Consider the following 21,741-nt stretch of genomic DNA (forward strand, 5'->3'; position numbering starts at 1 on the left):
GGAGCTGTGGAGGAGCAAGGGGATGTATGTGTTCAGGTATGCAAAACACTAAAAACTGGCATACAAGTACAAAAATTACAACGGTTAATAAAGTGTTGATCCTGATCTCAATTGCTCTGGAATTCAAAGGTGGGTAAACAATAGTTCAATCATATAAAGATTTGGTCTGACCCTGTCTGCAGCATTGTATTCAATATTGTGCATTGAACTTTCACACAATTTTGAATGGAGTACATTGCAGATTCAACAGAATGATGCCATGGATTAAATGGTAAATTATTAAGAAACATTGCATAAACTTGGTTTGTATTCCTTTGGAAATCAAGTTTTTCTTTCAAGTGAGGAATCCAGTATGGTGGGTACAGTAAGACTTGTGATTGGGACATTACACATTGAGAACATTACACATTGAAATCAGATGGCAAGGTGAGTGAAAATTTATAATACTCCCAAAATATTGTAGTTGCTAAAATGTTCAAGACTGATGAATAGAGTTTTATTAGAAAAGGCTACCAAGTGAACTGGAAAGGTAGTGGGTAAATGAGAAACAGATCAGCCATGGTTCTGACAGTCAGATGGAATCAAAGGACTGATTTGTATCCAGTCCTGGATGTGTTCCAGTCCTGATGAAGGGTCTCGGCCTGAAACATCGACTGTTTATTTCCCTCCATAGATGCTGCCTGACCTGCTGAGTTCCTCCAGCACCTTTTGTGTATTGCTCCAGATTCCAGCATCTGCAGAATTTGTTGTGTATCCATTTCTATGTCCCCCTAAGCACTCACGGGTAAACCTCCCAGCAGGTATTTTGTTGATAAGGGTTTGTAGGTCTGTCCCTGATTTAATGGGGGTTTACTGCCCCCTCAGCTGTGTGGCACCCTAATGGGAAAAGAGGTCTTCAGAAAAATTGGGAAATAGAATGTGATTGATAAACTGAAATCATCCTGGATCTGAAGAAGGCGGATGCACACGGGCGGGGTGGGAAATGCCCTTTACTAGTTAACTGTTGGCAGGACAAACCAAAAAAACTGTACTAATATCGTCTCTATTTTGTAATGGGAAAGACAGAAATGGCCAAAGAGGCAAGGCGCCTTACCAGGCCCTGGGGTTAAGCCCAGGCGTGACTGAGTTGCCCGTTTACCAGGCTTGCTGCCTCCGCGCCGACCCTTTAACGTGCGCTGGTTACTTTGTAACGGGGCACAATAGTCGGCGCGCAGCCCCGGAGCGCGCGCGGCGTTGCCCGGGCAACCCGGGCCGCGCCGAGAAAGGGTCGCGCGCTGCCGCACTCCCGCCGGATTGTTGCACTTTAATCCTCAAACCCATCTGGATAATAAAACCCGACGTACGTGCCCACACACCCCACCGAAACTCACCAGGCAGTGCGAGAGGTACCCCGGACTGGATGCTTTAGTCAGCCCGTGAGAACATGGGTTTAGGCTCGTCCAAAGTCCCGCGCAAGGTGATCAAGGTGACGCCGGTTCCCGCGAACGAGGCGGCCGGTTTGGACACATTGTCCGGGCGCCGCGGCCCTGGCAGTGGTGCGGACGGGGAGCGTCTGAGACACGGCGGGTCGCACGAAACTTCAAAGCCGAGGAGAAGCGACCTTCCTCCGCTCAAGGAGAGGCTGCCCGCGCGGCACATTACCGGCGCGCTGCCCAGCCTCCGGCAAGGTGAGTGGGCACCTGACGCACTGACTGACCGCTCGCAACTCCCAGCAGCTGGTCCCAGGGGATGCTCGAACTCTACCTGCGGGCTTTTAAACATTGCAAAACGTCAGAAACTGAAGTTCATTTGCTACGAACCGCTTGCACTAAGTGAAAGAAATGCGTGAAGCCCACGTGTGTATTTCCAAGATCATTTACTCATATGCATTTTTTTGTCGTTGTGTTGAGGAGCAATCTTTTCTGCAAATAACTACTTTTTGCATGCAGTAGACACTCAAACTCGGTTGACCTCTATTTTTTCCAGTTCAATAGAATCTCCCTTGGATCGTGGAACGCATAGATTAGTTAATATTTACTTGGGGTGCGTATAAATTTGTTAATTATTGCACAGATTTGCACATCGATGTGGTTTTCTTAGCCCTAATCCTAGAAATCGTAATTCCTATGCCGTTAATGTTTGACAGGAGATTTCACGGAGATATGTTTTCCTTTTTGCCAACTGTCTCCTTCTTTTAAGTACCCAGGGCCATCTCGTTTGATGTTAATGTGGACGGCGGGGAAACCAGTATAATAAAAAAACACCCTCCTCGCAGATTTCAGGTCGGTGAAATATTCTGGGTTGTGTTTGATATTTTTCGATACTGGGTGAGCTCCATAATAATTAAACAGTAAAATAAAAGCGACAAACAGAAGGAAGTTTTAGACATCAGCCAGTACCGGACTGAAATTACATCGACTAGTTTTGTATCACGTCAAATCTCAAACAGAGAGATTGAAATAAAAGCCAATTTTGCATTTATTAAAGATGACTCTTTGCGGTCTAAACTCCCTATTCTAACTCTAGTTTTTAATTCATATATTTAATACTTCACTGAAAGAAAAAGCCTAAACCTTATTTTCCTACTTTTTAAATCCGTTAATAAAATCGTTCTAAATAAGCTCTTCAGTCAAAAACCTCCATTTTACGGCGTTAATCTTCATGATATAAAAATATTCAAACTTCCTGTTACTGGTCATCGGCTTGAGTGGATACTCAACATCTCTATACCTAACTCTATCTGCACCTCTAAATCTATTGTTTGAATAGGTGCGATCGGTGTTCATATCTGCTGTAAAAGCATTACCGGATTGGTTTCCGAAGATTTGTTGTGGAACATTTTTCGGTTTCTCTGAGGGAGCGGTAGTATTCGAGTATTTTATTTTTATGAATTATAAATAACATTTAGAATACACCCTCCCAGTAACTTCTGCTAATTTCTGGTCACTGTTACTAATAGCTCTATTAGTGAATGGGCAGCACCAGTATAAAACTATCCAGATCTTCGGGTTTACATAAGGTAGACAACATAAAACCGACAATAAGAATGCCAGCTTACAATGTGGATTGACAGCGGCCCAGGTCCGAAGTTAGTTGTGCCTCAATTCTTTACACAGCTTCTTTATCCCTCATTCAACATATCTAAAATAAGATTATTTACTCATAATATTACTGTTGGTGGGAACTTGCTGTGTGCATATTGGCTGCCATGTTTCCTACATGACAACAATGTCTATATATACTATACTTGGCTGTACAATGCATATGCTGTTATTATGTCTTGAATGTCAGTACTGTTCCTGTTACAAGGTTCTATGTTACCATACACTAAAATACCACTGTCCAAAGTGAAAAGGCTTCTATTCTTTTGAAACTTTGGGCTTCCAGAGTACTTTTAAAGTACTTTTGAAGTACTTTTAACACAAAGTCACCCTATTTTACAAATTCTTCTCAGTTCATTCAGTAGGAATCTTTATGCTTCGAAGAACCAGTTGTTCAAATGACGACTCTTGATGGGTTGGGACAGCATGCTGAAAGGAGACATTTGTAAAATCAGTGCTATAATATTCAACAGTAATAGCACACAAGACTTCAAGCCTGGAAGTCCCTTTCCCAAGTGAAAAGGAAAAGGGTGTGGCTGGAATCTAAGTAGAAATTGAATGGACATTCCACACTGGTTTCAACACTTGGTAAATTTTACATTTCTTGTTAAGAATAGTTCCCCATAAAATTGACCTGTAATACTGGATATTCACTTTATTTGTACGTGATGTGCATTTCCATAGTACCAGGGGAAGGTGTTTGAAGCTCATATTTGCACAAGTGGGAGCTTCCTCATAATGTTCTAATTCCTCTGAGTCTTTATCTGCTCTGCATTAATTATCTGTCAATGTGAGGTCAGGTCACCACTGGCTGCAGAAACCCATGTGTTGACTAAAGGGTGGGCACACAGGCTGTCCTCTCATACATCCTGACCTGATCAGTATCCTGTCAGTGATCCATTTCTTCTTTCCAAGTCCCAAATAGGGAAATTCTCGTCAGGGAGTCCAATGATGACCGGAAGATATAAAAGTGATAATACAAAAGAAACCATACAAAAAAGATGACCACAATAGAATCTGTGTGTTTTGAGAAAACAAAGCTTCAAATGTGGCGCTAATTCTCTTTGTAGATCACTGTCCAGCAACGAGGGGCAATAAATACATTACTTACAGATTCCAGAGAAGTGACATTTGAGGCTTAAAAGCAGGCCCATATTTTGCTAGCATCACTTACTGAGAAAAGATGTCACTACTTTAAACATAAGCTATGCATAAGCAAAAATATTAACATGAGGATTTGTTTTATTTTTTACATTTCAGAGACTTGAACCCATCAGTGGGTGTGCAGTGATCACATCAGAGAAGCTTCTGGAAAAGCAGCGGGCAGCAAATGTACGCAAAGTACAGGTGAAGTATTCCACATCAAATGAACACATCAAGTACCCTGCAATAATGTTTGAACTATAGAGATAATTTGATTAATCTCTGTCAAGGACCAGGCAATGTAGAGATATTGGAAAATTGGATACAGAGCTGGTTTTGTTTTCAGTGGCATGCATCTGAAAAATCACCTATTTCTAATAAATTAGAGAAGAGTGGAATGCAATTGTGATATTTTCTGGGACAAATTGTGCTCTTCTGGAAATTTGACTGACCACTTCTGGGCAAGAATCACTCTTGCATCAATAAGATGATTTCTATATCAGTCATGCAATGTATGATGCCATTCCCCCTGTGATGCTCCTTTGGAGAACTATCTGGGCAATTACATCACATTTTTCAGAGGACCTTTTGTTGTTGGTCATTTATGAAACAGCATGTTTTAATAGTGTGGCTGCCTCATTGTTTGAAGGAGGAGTGTTAGCAATCTAACCAAGGTAGGTGTCCTTTAATTTTTATTAAGATCCCTGCTCTCCCAATGCCATCAGATCTCTGATCTGGTGACCCACTCTGGTATCTCTTTCTCCACTCTTTACCAGGGCCCAATCTCCAGCTACCTCTGAGATTTCATGTTCAATTATATTCCATCCATGGCTTCCAGCTCTAGCTGCCCATTCCCCACATGTTCCTGTGCCTAGATCTTCAGTTACCACATTGTCCCCTAGGCTTTGATTTCTGGCCACTGTCCATCAGATTCTTTTGATCCCTGACCAATGGCTCTCCAGTCCCTTTGAACATTCTGGTCCTGGTCCCGGACTTGCCATATTTTCCTTTGCAGACTGTATTGAGAGAAGGAAAATCCAGTTGATTATCAGCATTTGGGCTCTACATTCTTTGAGGATATAATGAGCGCAGTGGATGGGGGGGACAGGTGGATGTTGTATACTTGGATTTCCAGAGGGCGTTCGATAAGGTGCCGCATAATAGACTTATCCATAAGATAAGGATGCATGGAGTTGGGAGTAAGATAGTAGCATGGATAAAGAATTGGTTAACCAATAGAAGGCAGAGAGTTGGGATAAATGGGTGTTTCTTTGGTTGGCAATCAGTGGTGAGCAGGGTGCTACGGGGGGTGGTCAGTTCTGGGCCCACAACTGTTCATGATATACATTAACGATTTGGAAGAGGGGACTGAGTGTAGCATATCCAAGTTTGCTGATGACACTAAATTGAGTGGAAAAGCAAATTGTGCAGAGGATGCAGAGAGTCTGCAGAGAGATATAGATAGGTTAAGTGAATGGGCAAGGGTCTGCCAGATGGGGTACAATGTTGGTAAATGTGAGGTCATCCACTTTGGAAGGAAAATTAGAAGATCAGATTATTATTTAAATGGTGAAAGATTGCAGCATGCTATTGTGCAGAGAGACTTGGGAGTGCTTGTGCATGAATCACAAAAGGTTGGTTTGCAGGTGCAACGGGTTATCAAGAAGGCAAATGGAATGTTGGCCTTCATTGCTGGAGGGATTGAATTTAAGAGCAGGGAGGTTATGCTGCAACTGTAGAGAGTACTGGTGAGGCTGCATCTGGAGTACTGCATGGAGTTCTGGTCTCCTTACTTGAGGGAAGATATACTGACTATGGAGGCGGTGCAGAGAAGTTTCACTAGGTTGATTCTGGAGATGAGGGGGTTAGCTTATGAGGAGAGATTGGTTTTCCTGGGACTACACTCGCTGGAATTCAGAAGAATGAGAGGGGATCTTATAGAAACACATAAAATTATGAAAGGGATAGATAAGATAAGAGGCAGGAAGGTTGTTTCCTGATTCGGGGGACTAGATTAGGACAGAGATGAGGAGAAATTGCTTTTCCCAGAGAGTAGTGAATCTATGGAATTCTCTGCCCAGGGAAGCAGTAAAGGCTACCTCATTAAATATATTTAAGACACAATTAGATAGATTTTTGCATAGTAGGGGAATTAAGTGTTATGAGGAAAAGGCAGGTAGGTGGATCTGAGTCCACGGCCAGATCAGCCATGATCTTATCGAATGGCGGAGCAGGCTTGATGGGCCAGATGGGCCTACTCCTGCTCCTGTTTCTTATGTACTTATTCTTACACTGGCAAGCTCTTGGCTGAAATGGTTATGCTTTCAGGAGAGTAGATCAATTTCCAAGCCATAGTGTTGTAATCCTATTTCCAGTCCAGACTTGTAATAATTGAATCTCTATGTCAGTGACAGGATCTAACAAAACTCGTTCACAGGACATGGGCATATTTGAAACTAAGGCCCCTAGCTTTTTTGTATATTAGAATGTTATTGATTCTATAAAACTCTTTCTTTCAATACATTGTTGTTTTATGACTGTGGACAATATTTATGATTAAATTATTTAGTATTTCACTTCCCTTTCTTTCCTTTGGATCACATCCTGCAGCATACTCAAAGCAGACAATCTGCGTACAATAGGTCTTTAATGATTTCTGCTAGAAATGAAGAGTTGTTAAATATTTGGAGGAAAATAGAACATTGCCACTGGTGTGTAACATAACAATGTGATCCTCAGATTATGTAAAAACTGAAATATTTTATAGGTGTGCTTTAAAATTGCTAAAATTTCTTAAAAATATTTAGAGGTTACTATTGAATGCCAGAAAGCAACTGAATGTATTACATTGTCTACCACTTATCTACTGTAAGGATCTAGATCCAAATTTGGTGATGCAAAGATCTCCCCTCTCTCAAGCCTTAAGGTTCCTGCAAAAATTTGGTGCAGTCACAATATAGTTCCAGGTGGATATGGTCTTGTGACATAGAATTGCTCAAAAGTAAACACTGATGGAAATTTTATGAAAGAAAGCACAAATAGGATAGATTTGGGAAATGCATATGGTGCTGCAGTGATGACGGAGAGTGTTCTCAAGTTGGAAGAAGAAAATTAGCATTTATCTGGCACTTCTCATAACCTCAGAATATCCCAAAGGTCTTTCTAGTGAATGAAGTACATTTGTAGAACAGTCACGGAAGTGATTTACTACGTAAAGAATTGATGAGAACATTGCATGCCAACAGCTCTTTCTCAGAAAGTGGTATGTTTTAAGTCTATTTTCACACTTGATACATAGAATTCTGGCATGTTACCTAGTATTTTGAGATTTGCATTTTATGTTTCTAAATTTGGGATCTTTGGATTTTCATGACAAATGATCAACTTCAGTTTGTGTTGCATAGTATTCAAAGATTTCACTGATAGTTTTGAGATCAGGTTTCTTAATTACACTCATTTTCTTTGTTAACAAAAATATCAGTAGCCTTATTCATTGAAGATGCAATATTATCCTCATGGTGGTTGAAATAATTGTATATTAATTATCAATTCTGAAAGATCAGTGGAAAAAGTACAGTTTTTTAAGAAGTCATCCTTTCTAAATTTGCCATTTATTCCCATCCAGAACTAAATAAAAGTTGGGAAAGAAGTTTCTCTACGAAGACCAGAGTAATATACAGGCTCATGAGTCAGAGCATACAGTAAACACAGTTAATATTCCTTTATTTTTCAAATGTAAAAATCCACGCATAAAATAAATGAAAAGGTGGACTTGCCCTGTTAAATACATTCCCACTACTGAATTACGAATTCTACCTTCAAAGGATGGCAGACTTAGATAACTTCAGGTCCATTAATCTTAGTTCCATTACATGTAAAGTAATAGAATCAACTTCCAGGATTAAGCTTATCTCTACTGATAATTTGGTAAAATACTAGAATAATGAAAAAGGTGATCATATTCAACCAGTGAGAAGAAGGGATCAATGTGTGGAATAGATTGTTAAAGAAAGAAAACTTAGATTCGAAAAAAATTTAATGCTTCAATAAGAGAACTTGTGGATCTCTGCAGATGGACAAATTAATATGAACTAATGCCCTTCCACATTGGTAATTCATGTGGTTTGTGAATAATGTACTGATATTTCCACCACCTTAACTTTTACAATAATAGACAGTTACAGATATTCAGATTATTAAGTATAGAATGTTTTAGTCTGATACATTTTATAATGTTGCTGAGAGATTACATCGCATGTTCAGAAATGATTACATATAATTCCCTGTATTCAGTATTCTCTCTACTATAATGTAAAATCTTATCACAATCGCCACTTCTTACTTTTAACAGGCACAAGAAATACAAGCAGAAATCGCAAAGCAATTTTCCAGGAGACGACAACAAATTGAGAAGATGCAATATGAAAAGATAAGGCAGCAAGAGGTCAGTTTCTCTTAATCATCAAATAGCTTTTGTAAATATTTTTGTAATAATAAACTATTTACAGTGGTGCAGGTAGAAACCAAGATGGCAAGCCAGATCTCTCTGTAGAGTCATTGGGAGTACCACAAAGCCTGGGAGTTAGCTTTATTAGCTACCTCAAATATAAATATTTGTTACTGTGTGCTCAGTGATGCTACTGTTTAGTATGTTTGATAGTTCACTTAGTGACCAAGCTAAATTTTATTAAGAAGGTTTGATGAACTGCTTCCTTCAACTGCTGCATTCCATATTATGAAGTAAGGAAGTATTTAACCCAGTGACAATGAAGGAACATTGAGATGTGTAACTTGGAGATCAGTTTGCAGGTGGTGGTGTTCCTGTGCTTTTTCTATCCTCAACCTTCTAAGTGGTAGAAGTTATGGATTTGCTGAGTGCAAAAGAAGAAGACTTGTTAGTCTGAGGCAGTGCATTTTTAGGTGACACATGTTGCAGCCATGGTGAGCTAGAAGTGGAAACAAGGAACATTTAATCCAGTGTTTAGTTTGCCTTTCAGATGGAATGCTTTGTCCCAGATAAAATCAAACTCTTTGATTGGTGTTAGCACTGCATTCAGCCAGCCAAATGGTGAGAGTTTAGTCTTTGGCTTATCTGTGGTGGAAAGGCTCTGGGAAGCAGGAATTGAGTTGCTTATCACAGATTAACAAACCTCTGATCTGCTTTTTTAGCCACAGCAATTATTTGGATGGTCCAGATAAGTTTCTGATGAATGGTGACTGACAGATTAATGAGAGCAAGGTATTTGGCAAAGGTCGTGTTGTTGAATGTACGGTAGTTAGACTCTGTATTGCAGGAGAAAATTGCACCCTGGCAAAATTTAATCTGAATATTACACGCCGCCCATTACCCTTGCCTAAACATTATCCAAACCTAACTGCATGAAATCATAGATTGCTCTATTTTCTGTAGGGATCAGATTTAGACTTCTTTCATTAAAAGTTTTGTGCTCACTGTTGTTCCTTAACTATGTGATGTGAAAGTCCTGACATTGCTCCCACTATCCTCTTTTTCTTGATGCTTTATCTTACCCAACTCCTGAGCTCCTAAGTGAGGCCTGAGTTTGCTTAATTGCCCAATCATCATGTTTTGCAGGACTCAAAATAGTAAATTGCACTATTAAGCATGGTGTCTCTGGAACAACACAGGCAATGGAAATGTCATCTGCCCTTTATCAATGCATGTGGCAGCATGGCTTCCAATTTTGCACATTCATCTCTGTGTCTCTTTGGACCAGCTTGTGCGGCTGGATATTTAGCAGATTTTCCAAATTCCCAGGAGCCAGCTGTTAGCTAGGTATCGGGGGGTTCACATTATTTTTCAGACTTAAAAATGTGATAAGCCAAATAGACATTGGAGGAATGATGCCCTCTTTAGATCTCAAGGTTTTTGTTTCATGTCCTCAAGGCAATTTGGGTGCAATTGATAGTTCTTTGCACCCTCAACAATCCTTGAGAATCCCCTGTGGTTGCTCTGCCTGGTGCCTCCCACCAAAGAAGAAGAAGATGAATGTGGAACTCCTTGAGTAGTATGCCTCTGTTACCTCCACCAACCTGGAAAGAACCAGAGACACCAGGAGGTACAGTAACACAGTAAGTAGTGCTGCTGCTGCATAGCTCCAGCAATTTGGGTTCAATCCACAGGTATGGTTTTAGAATGTTGGAGGTATCAGAGGACCCCATTGCAGCAGGAGAGTCACCTTGCTCATTGCCCCGAGTCAGGTGAATGTAGAAGTGTTAAAGGAAACAGAATCAATTGGTGCCTTCAACTTTTTTTTAAATTCAGTTTTCGGCTTCTGGGTGTCACTGGCAAGGCTAGTATTTATTGCCTGAGCTAATTGCTCAAAAGAAACTGGTGACGAGCCACTTCCTTAAACAGGCAGAAGTCCAGTGTTGCTGGGGCAGGGAGTTTTATTACTTAGAACTAGTGACGATGAAGGAACGGTGATATATTTCCACATCTGAATATTAAACCACTTGGAGAGAAACTTGCAGGTGGTGTTGCATTTTGTAGATAATGCACACTATTGCTATTCTGCACTATTGTTGGAGGGAGTGAATATTTAGGGTGCTGGATGGGGTATTGATCAAGCAGATTGCTTTGTCTTGGATGGTGTCAAGCTTCTTAGAGTTATTGGAATTGCACTCATCCAGACAAGTGTAAAATAATCTATCTTCGTGCATTGTAGATGATGGGGTGTCAGGAGATGAATCATTTGCTACGGGGTACCCAGCCTCCAACCTGCACTTGCAGGCACAGTATTTATATGGCTGGACCAGGTGAGTTTCTGTTCCATGGTGTCCACTAGAATGTTAATGGTGGGGAAATCCAGAGATGGTAATACCATTGAATATCAAAGCTAGATAGTTAGACTCTCTTGTTGAGATGGTCATTGTCTGGCACTATTGTGGCACAAGTATTATTTGCCCATTACCAGTTCATGCTTGAATGTTGACAATGTCTTGTTGTATTCAGGCATGGACTGTTGAGGATTTCCAAATAGAATTAAGCATTGTCCAGTTAGTGGTCAACAATCCCACTTCTCACTTTTATGATGGAAGGTAGGTCATTGATTGGGCTGCTGATGATGGTTGGCCATGGGAAATTCCCTAGAAGAATTCCTGTAGTCACGTTCTGAGCCTTTGATGATTGACCTCCAAAAACTACAACTATCTTCCTTTGAGGTATGACTCCAACCATTGGAGTGTTCACATCTTAATGCCCATTAACCATTTTTGTCAGTGCTCATTGATGCTACACTGACATCTGGGAGAGGCACTGTCACATCAGGAATTCAGCTCTTTGGTCCTGGCAAAACCAAAACTGGGCATTGGTGAATAGATTATTGTTAAGTAGGAGCTACTTAGAACATAGAACACTACAGCACAGAACCTTCAGCCCACAATCTTGTGCCGACATAGCCAATCCCTCCTACCTACAGAATGCCCATATCCCTCCATTTTCCTATCATTCATGTGCTCATCGAAGCCCCTCTTAAAAGCCTCCAATAAATTTGCCTCCACCACCCTGTCAGGCAACGGATTCCAGGCATCCACCACTCTCTGAGTAAAAAAATGTACCCCTCATGTCTCTTCTGAACCTACCCCCTCTCACCTTAAATGCATGCCCTCTGGTATTGGATTGGTCAGTAATGGAAAATGATATTGCTTTCCACCCTATCTATGCCCTTCATAATTTTATACACTTCCAACAGATCACCCCTCAGCCTCTGCTGCACCAGAGAAAAAAGCCCAAACTTGTCCAGCCTCTCCTGATAGCACATGCCCTCTAATCCAGGCAGCATCCTAGTAAACCTCCTCTGCACCTCTCTAAAGCCTTGACATCCTTCCTATAGTGAGGTGACCAGAATTGCACGCAGTACTCTAAATGCAGCCTAACCGGAGTTCTATAGAGATTCTTGATTGCACATCATCAAGCACTTGGCTGATGATTTGAGAGTTGACTGATTAGGTGACCTAATCAGGGCGGCACGGTAGCGTAGCAGTTAGTGCGACGCTATTACAGTGCCAGTGGTCAGGGTTTGATTCCCGTCGCTGTCTGTAAGGAGTTTGTACATTCTCCCGTGTCTGCGTGGGTTTCCTCCAAGTGCTCCGGTTTCCTCCCACATTCAAAAAGACATACGGGTAGGTTAATATGGGTTTAAAATGGGCGGCACAGACTCATTGGGCCGGAAGGGCCTGTTACCACGCTGTAAGTAAAATTTAAAATTTAATTTAGATCTGTGATAGGTTGTGAGTGAATCCACATACAAGATAAACCTACTTGACCTTCTCCTCACCATAATCTAATCCATTGGTTGTGAGATTGATTAGGTGTGTCAAATGTATGTTGTTTAACACATATGTAGTCAAGGATTACAGCTTTAGCAGATTGGCACCTCGCTTTAGCAGATTGGCACCTCATTCTTCTGGTGTTGTTCCTGGCATGCCATTCTGTACTTCTCATAGAACCAGGGTTGATCCTCTGACATGATTTTAACAGTAGAATGAGGGATATGTTAGACCTGATGCTTACAGATTGTGATGTACATTTTTCTTGCTGCTGTGGTCCACAGCACTTCATGGATGCTCAGTTTAGAACTGCCAGATGTGTTCTGAGTCCCATTTAACCCAATTGTAGTGTCATACAAGTGAGTGAGGATTGCAGATTTCTACTCATTAGAAAACACAATGGGTTTTTACAGCAACTCAGTGGTTTTGCGTTCATCTTTGCTGATAACCAGTTACTTCTAGAAAAATTCTAGATTACTAACTGAAAATAAATTCCACAGTTGCCCTGGTGGGATTTGGACAATAGTCTCTGAATGTTAGTCCAGGCCTCAGAATTACTTGTCTAGTAATTTAACCATTGCACTCTCATCATACCTTTTAAGTGCAGTCAAGGGAGAACAATTTGCAGGAGTATGAGGAATTGAGTCTAAAATCAGATCAGCTATGATCTTATCAGATGTCAAAGTTTGCTCAAAGGACCATACTATCTACTCCTGTTCCTATTCCTTATCTTCCTGATTGAAGCTTTGTTGTCTAAAATTAACGTTGAGCAAGGCTCGCTGACTAGAAAATAAATTGCACGTGCACAAAATGTTCTGTGTTATTGTTCTTTGATGCTCTGAATTGTAAATAGGATGGATTCCACAGTATCTGTCGCTTGATCATATTGCATAATTGGTTATACTTGAAATTATTAAGTAAATATAAAGAAGGAGTTAGTTAACACTTTGTTGGGCAGCACAATTGCACTGCTAGCACAACCAGTGCCTCGCAGTGTCAGAGACCTGGGTTTAATACTGACCTCAGGTGCGGTCCGTGTGGAGTTTGCACGTTCTCCTTGTGACCACATGGTTTTCCTCTGGTTTCCTCCTACATCCCAATGCTGTATGCGTTGGCCACTATAAACTGTTCCTAATGTGCAAGCAAGTGGTAGAATCTAGGGGGAGTTGCTAAGAAGGTGTGGACAATTAAAAAAAATTGGATTAATGTAGGATTGGTTTAAATGGATGGTTGATGGTTGGCACAGATTTGGGGCCCCTTTCCATGCAGTATCTCTTTTTGACGCTATGACTTTATGTAAAACATAATCAAAATTTTTCATATCTCACTCAATATGTAGTTAAAAAAGTACTTAATTGGTTGTAAGGCACTTTGGGACCTCCTAAAATTGTGAAAGGTGCTATAGAATGCAATTCTTTGTTGTCTTCTTTTGAAGGCATCTGAGATATTTGCCTCAAACACATCCAGATTTTAACAGTCCCTCCATGGAATTAAAAAAAATCTTTATTTTCCCCACATGATTAAAAACAACTCTCATGAATTTATAATTCCTAGCTTTGGATTCTTCCAAAAGTGGGAACATTTTCTCCACATATGCACTGTTCCGTTATTCGCACAAAAGTATTCTGTCAGGTCTCTTTAAGTCTCTTTTCTGATCCAACCTGATCAATCTTTCTCAGCAGCTGAAATCTCTCAGTTCTGATGTAGGTTTGTAAATCCTTTTATACTTTCTTCAGTGCTTTTATACCATTTGGAGACCAAAACTGTGCCACTGTTCCAGGTCTTATGCAAGTTTAACATAACTTCTTCGCCATATTAAAACTTCATACATAATTTCATTTTTCCCATTTCTTTGTTGGCATTTTAATTGCTTTGCTGACCTGCAATGCTGCTTTTAAAGATTATTTTCACATGAGCTCCAAGATTACTTTGCTTCTTTATTTCAAAAGTTTCAATTTTTTCCTATCAAATTGGATTACCTCACATTTATCTGTGTTAATGTGACACATAACTGTTCAGTTTGCAATTTCACCAATGATTTTTTTTGTATAATGTTGCATTCTTCCTCACTATTATCTCATCCCCCATATCCCACCACCCTGATCTTTCTAAGTTTGGCATCATCTGGAGATTTTGAAATTAAGTTACTTATTCCCATGTCTAAATCATGTTTATTACAACTATTAGTGGTCCCAATGTTGAAGCTTACAAATCCTCACTTTCCAGTCACTTCCCTTCTGAATAACTATGCCTACATTTTGTTTTCTATTTTTAAGTCCATTTGCTATCCTTTCAAATCTTTCTTCCCCGATTCCACAAGCAGAACCTTTCCCATCAGCCTTTTGAGACTATGAGTATCTGACAATTTGGCATTACTTTTATGTGCTATCTCTGTAATCTCATTAAAGAATTCTGTCAGGTTTGTCAAACATGTCTTAGGCTTTTGTAACCTAAGCTCTCATCTTTTTAATTATTATTATTATAAAATACATCCATCATTTCTTTCAGCATAATTTTTTCAGTTGTTCCAGAGTTTTGTTCTATTTCATTTCTGACATATTAGAGTACTTTATCTGCGTACCAGTGCTCTGTTATCAGCCTTTTGTTTATATTTATACATAAACTGCAAATCTTATTTTGTCCTTTGTGGTTTCTAACTATGTGTGTACTTATACCATCTGGACCAGAAATTTTATCCTTTTTTTTGCAAAGTCAAGTATTTAATTCAGAATTCCTCTGAAATATGTTGAGGAAGTTTTTTTGTGGCAGCAGTGCAGTGCCAGACATAAAAATTACTGTAAGTTACAAAAAATAGTTAGTGCAAAATAGGAATAGTGAGTTAATGTTCATGGGTTCATGGACTGTTCAGAAATCTGATGGCAGAGGGGAAGAATCTGTTCCTAAAACATTGAGTGTGTGTGTACCTCCTCCCCAATGGTAGTAATGTGAAGAGGGCATGTCCCAGATGGTGAGGGCCCTCAATGATGGATTCCACCTTCTTGGGGCACCACCTCTTGAAGATGTCCTCGATGATGGAGCTGACCAAGTCTACAACCCTCTGCAGCCTCTTTTGATGTTGCACGTCAAAGCCTCCATACCAGGCGGCGATGCAACCAGTCAGAATGCTCTCCACCATACATCTGTAGAAATTTGCAAGAGTCTTTTGTGACATATGAAATCTCTTGAAGCACATAATGAAGTAGAGCCACTGGCGTGCCTTCTTCGTGATTGTGTCAATGTGTTGGACCCAGGATAGATCCTCTGAGATGTTGATGCCCAGGAACTTGAAGCTGCTCACCCTTTCCACCACTGACGCCTCAATGAGGACTGGTGTGTGTTCTCCCGACTTCCCTTCCTGAAGTCCACAATCAATTCCTTGGTCTTGCTGACGTTGTATGCGAGGTTGCTGTTGCGACACCACTCAACCAGCTGATCTATCTCACTTCTGTATGCCTCCTTGTTGCCATCTGAGATTCTGCCAAAATGGTAATAAAACTGCAACAGCAGACAGGATAACCTTGGTTTTGGTTCTGAGATAAGGATAATTATAACCCTGCAGTGATATTAAATCAACCTATGCCAATTCATATTTAACAATCTAGCATAATTTGAGTTCTGCATAATTTTGTAGCCATACTCCTTATATGTGTCCTAGTTTGTATTCATTTGACAGTCTAGAATTTTATTATTATTTTCTCATAATTGTCATTGGTCATGGCTTTATTCATTTCTTTAAACAGATAAGTCATGTACAGGAGCAAGGAGAACTGATGATAAATCGTCAAAAAGAAACTCAAAATAATAAACAGAAAACAAAGGATCACAGAGCCAACAAGTCAAGGGGAAAAGGTCAAAATAATGATCATCAAGAAGATAAATGCCATATTGCAATAGAACTTAATGACATTTTCAGTGCAGATTATGGCAAGTAAATTATTCCTTTTGGATAGAATGCAAAGGCACTAATAAATTGTTACCTCTATGGGAACTTGTTCATAGTGGAAAGGCTGTCGGATCTTAGCACCATTAGAGTACTTCACCAATGTTTTTAAATAGTATTTGGTGTTAATTTTCCACACTTTCCCATATGAAAAATTGGACAGCATGGGTCATTTTTAAAGAGGATTTACTGTAGAAATGATCCATTTTGCATGAATGCTTTACACATATTTTCAAATGCACAATTGCTGGCTTGGATTGATCTTATTCTCCACTTCAAGCACAAGTTTTATTTTGAAAACCAAACAACTGAAACATAGGTAAAGTCAAACAAATTTCCATGTTCAAATTAATTTGCAAGAATTGCTTGTGCATTAAGTGTAAGTGGGTAGGTATTCTAATGAGGGAAGTAGGAACTCTGTTGCTAAACAACTTCTAGCTCTATTGCTCTTAGATGCTGGTTTAAATTATCATAAATGATAGCAAAATTGACATTAGTGTGTGAAAAAAAAATTATTACTTGGTTTTCTTTCCTCAAACTTACTAAGTAGCCTTCCTCAAAATAGAACTACTTCCTTTGGAATTAGGTGGGTGATCACACAAAATATTAGGTTGAATGTATTTTGTGGTGTGGGTGATATGCAAAACATGAAAATATATGAAAATTACTGTTTGAACATAGTGTAAAATGTTGAAGAACCAGAATAGAGAAATTACTGTAAAGGAGACCATTTGCCCTACTGGACATATATTAATGTTAGCTCTTCAGATGGAGTTACCTACTCTAATTCTATTTCCCATGTCTTTTGATAGTCTTAATTTTCAATGTTATTCAATCCTGTTTTAACTCATGCCTCCGTTGCAGGGATAAACTATTCATTGTCCTAATATCCCTCTGTGGAAATAAATCCTATTGAATTCTGAAAAGGAATCAAAAATATTTGGCCTTCCTGCAAATCTCATTTGTAATTCTGGTAAAATGATAGTGAAAGACCTTCGACTAGATTGAGATATACAAATATGGGCTCTGCTTTCCCCTCCATGTTACTCTTGAAACTCAGTCCATCCCAATAATTGTGGAGGTTGGGGGTGGGGTCGGGAGCAAGGATGAAAGGTCTTATGAGAAGATTTCATGAGGCTGATTGCAGGACTTTGGAATAGCTTACCTTAAATATTCAATAGGTTTCAATTCATAGAGGTATCAATGTTTATATGTTTGACCTCTTACAAGGAGCAATGAAGGGTCATTAATGTCTTACATCAAGTATGAGAGTGCAGATCAACACATGGGCTTGTAGGGTTGGTCAGTGGAAGACAAGCCCTAAAACCTTGAGATTCAAATTACAAGGGGAGCAGAAGTACTTAAAGATTGAAAGCCTTGCCATTGTTTGTTTCTTATCAGGGTCAACGTGGGAGCAGACAGGATTCAGGGGATGTTTCCAGGCCCACAGAAATGTTCTGTTTCATAAAGGCACCATGACCATTGTTTCATCTTTAATTCACAGATAAAGGCATCACAGGCTTAATTACATTAGCTGATCCTGACAATGTTGAGGTTTGGATACCTGACATAGCTCTGATCGACTTGATTTTCATTCTGTCACTGTAGGCTATGGTGCATTTCGCCAGCACAATGGAACAAAATATCTGTAATCTACTATTTAAAGATTTTGAAGCATACAGTATCACTTTGACAAAATAACAAACTGGTAATATTTTGGATAATTATTTTGCTTTAGGTAATTCATGGAATGACTTGACTTCACCAATGCTCTCCGTATGTAATAACTTCAGCAACGGTAACCACATTAGGATACCTGAACAACTTGGCAAGCATCAGACACAGAGGGACATTTTCAGCAACAGCTCCAGTAACGAGTCCTTGGATTGCTGGATGGACACCAGTCAATCTCAGCACAGACTGATGAGAACTAAGACTGAGCGAATCCCAATGATTGACGAATTCTTTGATCGAGAATTGTAGCTGTTCAAGTTGAGCTGATCTACAGGAATACAGTAAGGTTGTAGAAACATTTGTTTAATCAGTCTAAAAACAAATATGAGCAACTGTATATACTCAACCCAAACTCAACTCCTCATTTTGCAACTAAAATGAAAATTACTTTCTTATTTTCCAGTCCCTTCGTGGTCTTCCTCTCACGAGTTTAAGAAACTTCCACAAACTTCATCTCTTCCTCCAAAGCCTCCTCTCTATCACGGTTGCATTTTAGCTCACTATATCTTTACCCACTCTGTTCTTCCAGTGGCCAAATTTACTCGTGGCACTGTAAGTGTGGACTGATTAGTAGTTAATACAGTTCTAGCATGATCTTCCTGCTGCTTATCCTCTTTGCCGTGGCTGATAATTAAGTGTATGCCTTTTGAACTGCTTATTCTGCTACTTGAGGAGAACTGTGGCCATGCAGGCAAAGATTTCAATGTTCCTCCACACTTCTTGATGTTCTAACATTTATCATGTACTTCCTTGCTTTGTTGGCATTCCCCAAATAAAGAACCTCACAGATTTCTAGATTGAATTTCATTTGCTGCTTATCCTAATCAGTCCATTTCTATCTTCCTGTAGCTCAGAACTTAGTCATAGAGTTATACAGTGCAGAAACAGGCCCCTTGGCCAAACTTGTCCAGGCCACTCAAGGTACCTTCCTGAGCTAGTCCCATTTGCCTGCATTTGCCCTATATCTTTCTAAACCTTTCTTATCCATGAACCTATCCACATGTCTTTAAATGTTGTAATTGTACCTGTCTCTACCACTTCCTCAGACAGCTCATTCCATATATTCACCACCCTCTTTGTGAAAACTTACTGCTCAGGTCTCCTTTAAATCTTTCCCTTTCCACTGTAAACCCATGCCTCTAGTTTTAGGACTAACCAACTCTGGGGGAAGAAAGACTGTGACCATTCAATTTATCTATGCCCCTCATGATTTCATAAACCTCCATAAAGTCACCCCTCACCCTTCTTCACTCCAGGAAAAACAATCCCAGCCTATCTAATCTCTCCTTGTAATACAAGTCTTCCAGTCCTAGAATTGTTTCTACACCCTCTCTAGCTTAATCATATCCTTCCTATAGTACAGTGACCAGAGCGGCACACAATATTGTACATCTTGTACAGCTGTAACGTGGCAGCCCAACATTTGTACTCAATCCTCTGTCCAATGAAGGTAATGTGTCATATATCGTCTTCACCATTTTGCCTACCTGTGTCACCACTTTTAGGGAACTATGTATTTGTACCATTAGTCTCTCTGTTCTACAATGTTCTCCAGGGCCTTGTCATTCACTGTGTATGTCCTGGCCTGGTTTAACGCTTGAAACCTCTTCAAAGAAACTCAATCAAATTCATGAGACACGATTTCCCATGCACAAAGCTGTGCTCACTATCCCTAATCGGTCCTTGCCTTTCCTTAATTCCTCACCATTGGAAAACTTCCTAATCGTGGCCCCTACATGAATTCATTTGTATATGTTACAGTACTGGACCCTGCACAACCCCTCTTCCAGTCACTAAAATCCCCATTGACTATTACCCTTTATTTTCACGCTACTTGCCAATTTCCCTTGGATCCAAAAGCTTTTTATTTTCCTAAACAATCTGCCATCTGGTACCTTGTTAAGATCTATGCCAACTACACCAAATGTGCCACCCTCATCAATCCTCCTTTTCCCTCAGAAAATTTAATTGCCAGACAGATTTTGCTCCTAAGCAAATCCATACAGTCTTTCATTGAATTAACCTGTACTGTTCTAAATGCTGATTTATGCTGTCCCTCAGAATTGCTTCCAATAATTTTGCGTGTCCACATTAGGCTTTCTGTTTCATACAACAATAAACAGCAGATGGAGACACAAGAGACTGCAGACGCTGGAATGTGGAGCAAAAAAACAAACTGCTGGAGGAACTCAGTGGGTCGAGCAACCCCTGTGGTGGGAAAGGAACTGTCAACATTTTGGGTCACGACATTCTGATGCAGGGTCTCGACCTGGAAACATTGACAATTCCATTTCCCCTCATAGATGCTGCTCGACCTGCTGAGTTCCCCCAACAGTTTTTGTTTTTGAATAAAGAACAGGTCATTATAATGCTTAAAATGTTTTAGTTTAATGTAAGATTCAAACCCTATGCTGGTTCTGGTAAAGTTATCAATTCAGCAGCAATATTGTCATGATGTAGAAAAGTTGGGGATGCTAGGATACAGTCATTTAACCCTTAAACAATATATTACCACTTCAATATCTTGGAAGGTAAATATATTTTAGGGAATCTTTGGAAGTAGCATTAGTAGACCAAGACTGGATATTTCACAGGTATTTTCCACACCAGATGATCTTCTCCCTCATTGCTATGGTAAGTCATGACAAAGCAGGGCTAGAGGGCAGAAGTAATCAGACAAGAACTGCATGATTGCAGATCATCAGGAGCAAAAGCACCATAGAACATGGGTGATCTTGGATAAAATGGGTCAGATGATGTTGGAACTGGTCTGGGCCTTGCATTCACCTCTCATGAAGTATTTACGACTGCACTTGCCATTTGCATTTGCAGGATTTTATGCGTCTTGTGGGCCTTGCTTTGATGGTCACTCTGTAAGGGCAAACAAGTCTTAGGTGGTAGAAACTAATGTGAAGCACCTCCAATGATCAGACATAGAAATAGTTGAAAAACAATTAAAAATAAAGATGCATTATAGTAAAGAAATACACAAAGCATAAGTTATATATCAAGCTTCTGCAATCTGGGTATCCAGTTACTGGCAAATAAAAAATAATCTTAAAACACCAAAGAGAAATTGTCAGAAATTAAAGTTTCAAATTTGAGGATTGAGGAAGGTTGTTAGTTGCTAAACACTACCATTAAGGGGCTGTGAGAAAATGATTCCAGCATCAAAGACCAGCATATTATGAGAATTCCAGCATATTATGAGAATTTCCTATTGTTTGCCAACAGTGCAAGCATCACCATTGCAAAAGAGATGTGGGCACAGTTAATGTTGAAAACTAAGGACTGTTGAAATAGAACTTTTTAATCTTTGGGTGAGCGTATGAATCAGATGCATGTCAACATTAATATGAACTACACTGCAAGAATCAGCATTATGCCACTGCTTAAAGAATTAATTTTCACTAGCAAAAGGTTAATTGAGCAGTTTATGTCAAATATTGGAATCTAGTTAGTGATGTCCTCTGAAGGAGGGAATTCTAGTATTTCAGTGGTCAAAAAAAAATTGACATGATAACAACAAAGCTGTAAGACAGTGATATTAAGGCA

At 39.7% G+C, this 21,741-nt stretch overlaps 1 protein-coding gene across 1 annotated transcript; it reads left to right on the plus strand.

Moving 5' to 3' along the window:
* Positions 1 to 1,376: 1,376 nt before the first annotated feature.
* LOC127572374 (uncharacterized protein CCDC198-like) lies at positions 1,377 to 18,499 on the plus strand. The gene is made up of 6 exons (XM_052019561.1): positions 1,377 to 1,667; positions 2,179 to 2,261; positions 4,341 to 4,427; positions 8,575 to 8,667; positions 16,253 to 16,436; positions 18,191 to 18,499. Exons 1-6 carry the CDS (start codon positions 1,424 to 1,426, stop codon positions 18,433 to 18,435), a joined length of 936 nt encoding a protein of 311 aa, XP_051875521.1. The 5' UTR covers positions 1,377 to 1,423; the 3' UTR covers positions 18,436 to 18,499.
* Positions 18,500 to 21,741: the final 3,242 nt, after the last annotated feature.

This window comes from Pristis pectinata, chromosome 1, assembly GCF_009764475.1.
Source record: "Pristis pectinata isolate sPriPec2 chromosome 1, sPriPec2.1.pri, whole genome shotgun sequence".
Taxonomy (NCBI): domain Eukaryota; kingdom Metazoa; phylum Chordata; class Chondrichthyes; order Rhinopristiformes; family Pristidae; genus Pristis; species Pristis pectinata.

Bases quoted from the DNA above. Each gene is read 5' to 3' on its own strand.
- LOC127572374 (XM_052019561.1), top strand. From the start codon at position 1,424: ATGGGTTTAGGCTCGTCCAAAGTCCCGCGCAAGGTGATCAAGGTGACG. The intron at 2,262-4,340 runs GTCGGTGAAATA...TTTACATTTCAG, and splicing joins ACCCTCCTCGCAGATTTCAG to AGACTTGAACCCATCAGTGG. The intron at 4,428-8,574 runs GTGAAGTATTCC...TACTTTTAACAG, and splicing joins CAAATGTACGCAAAGTACAG to GCACAAGAAATACAAGCAGA.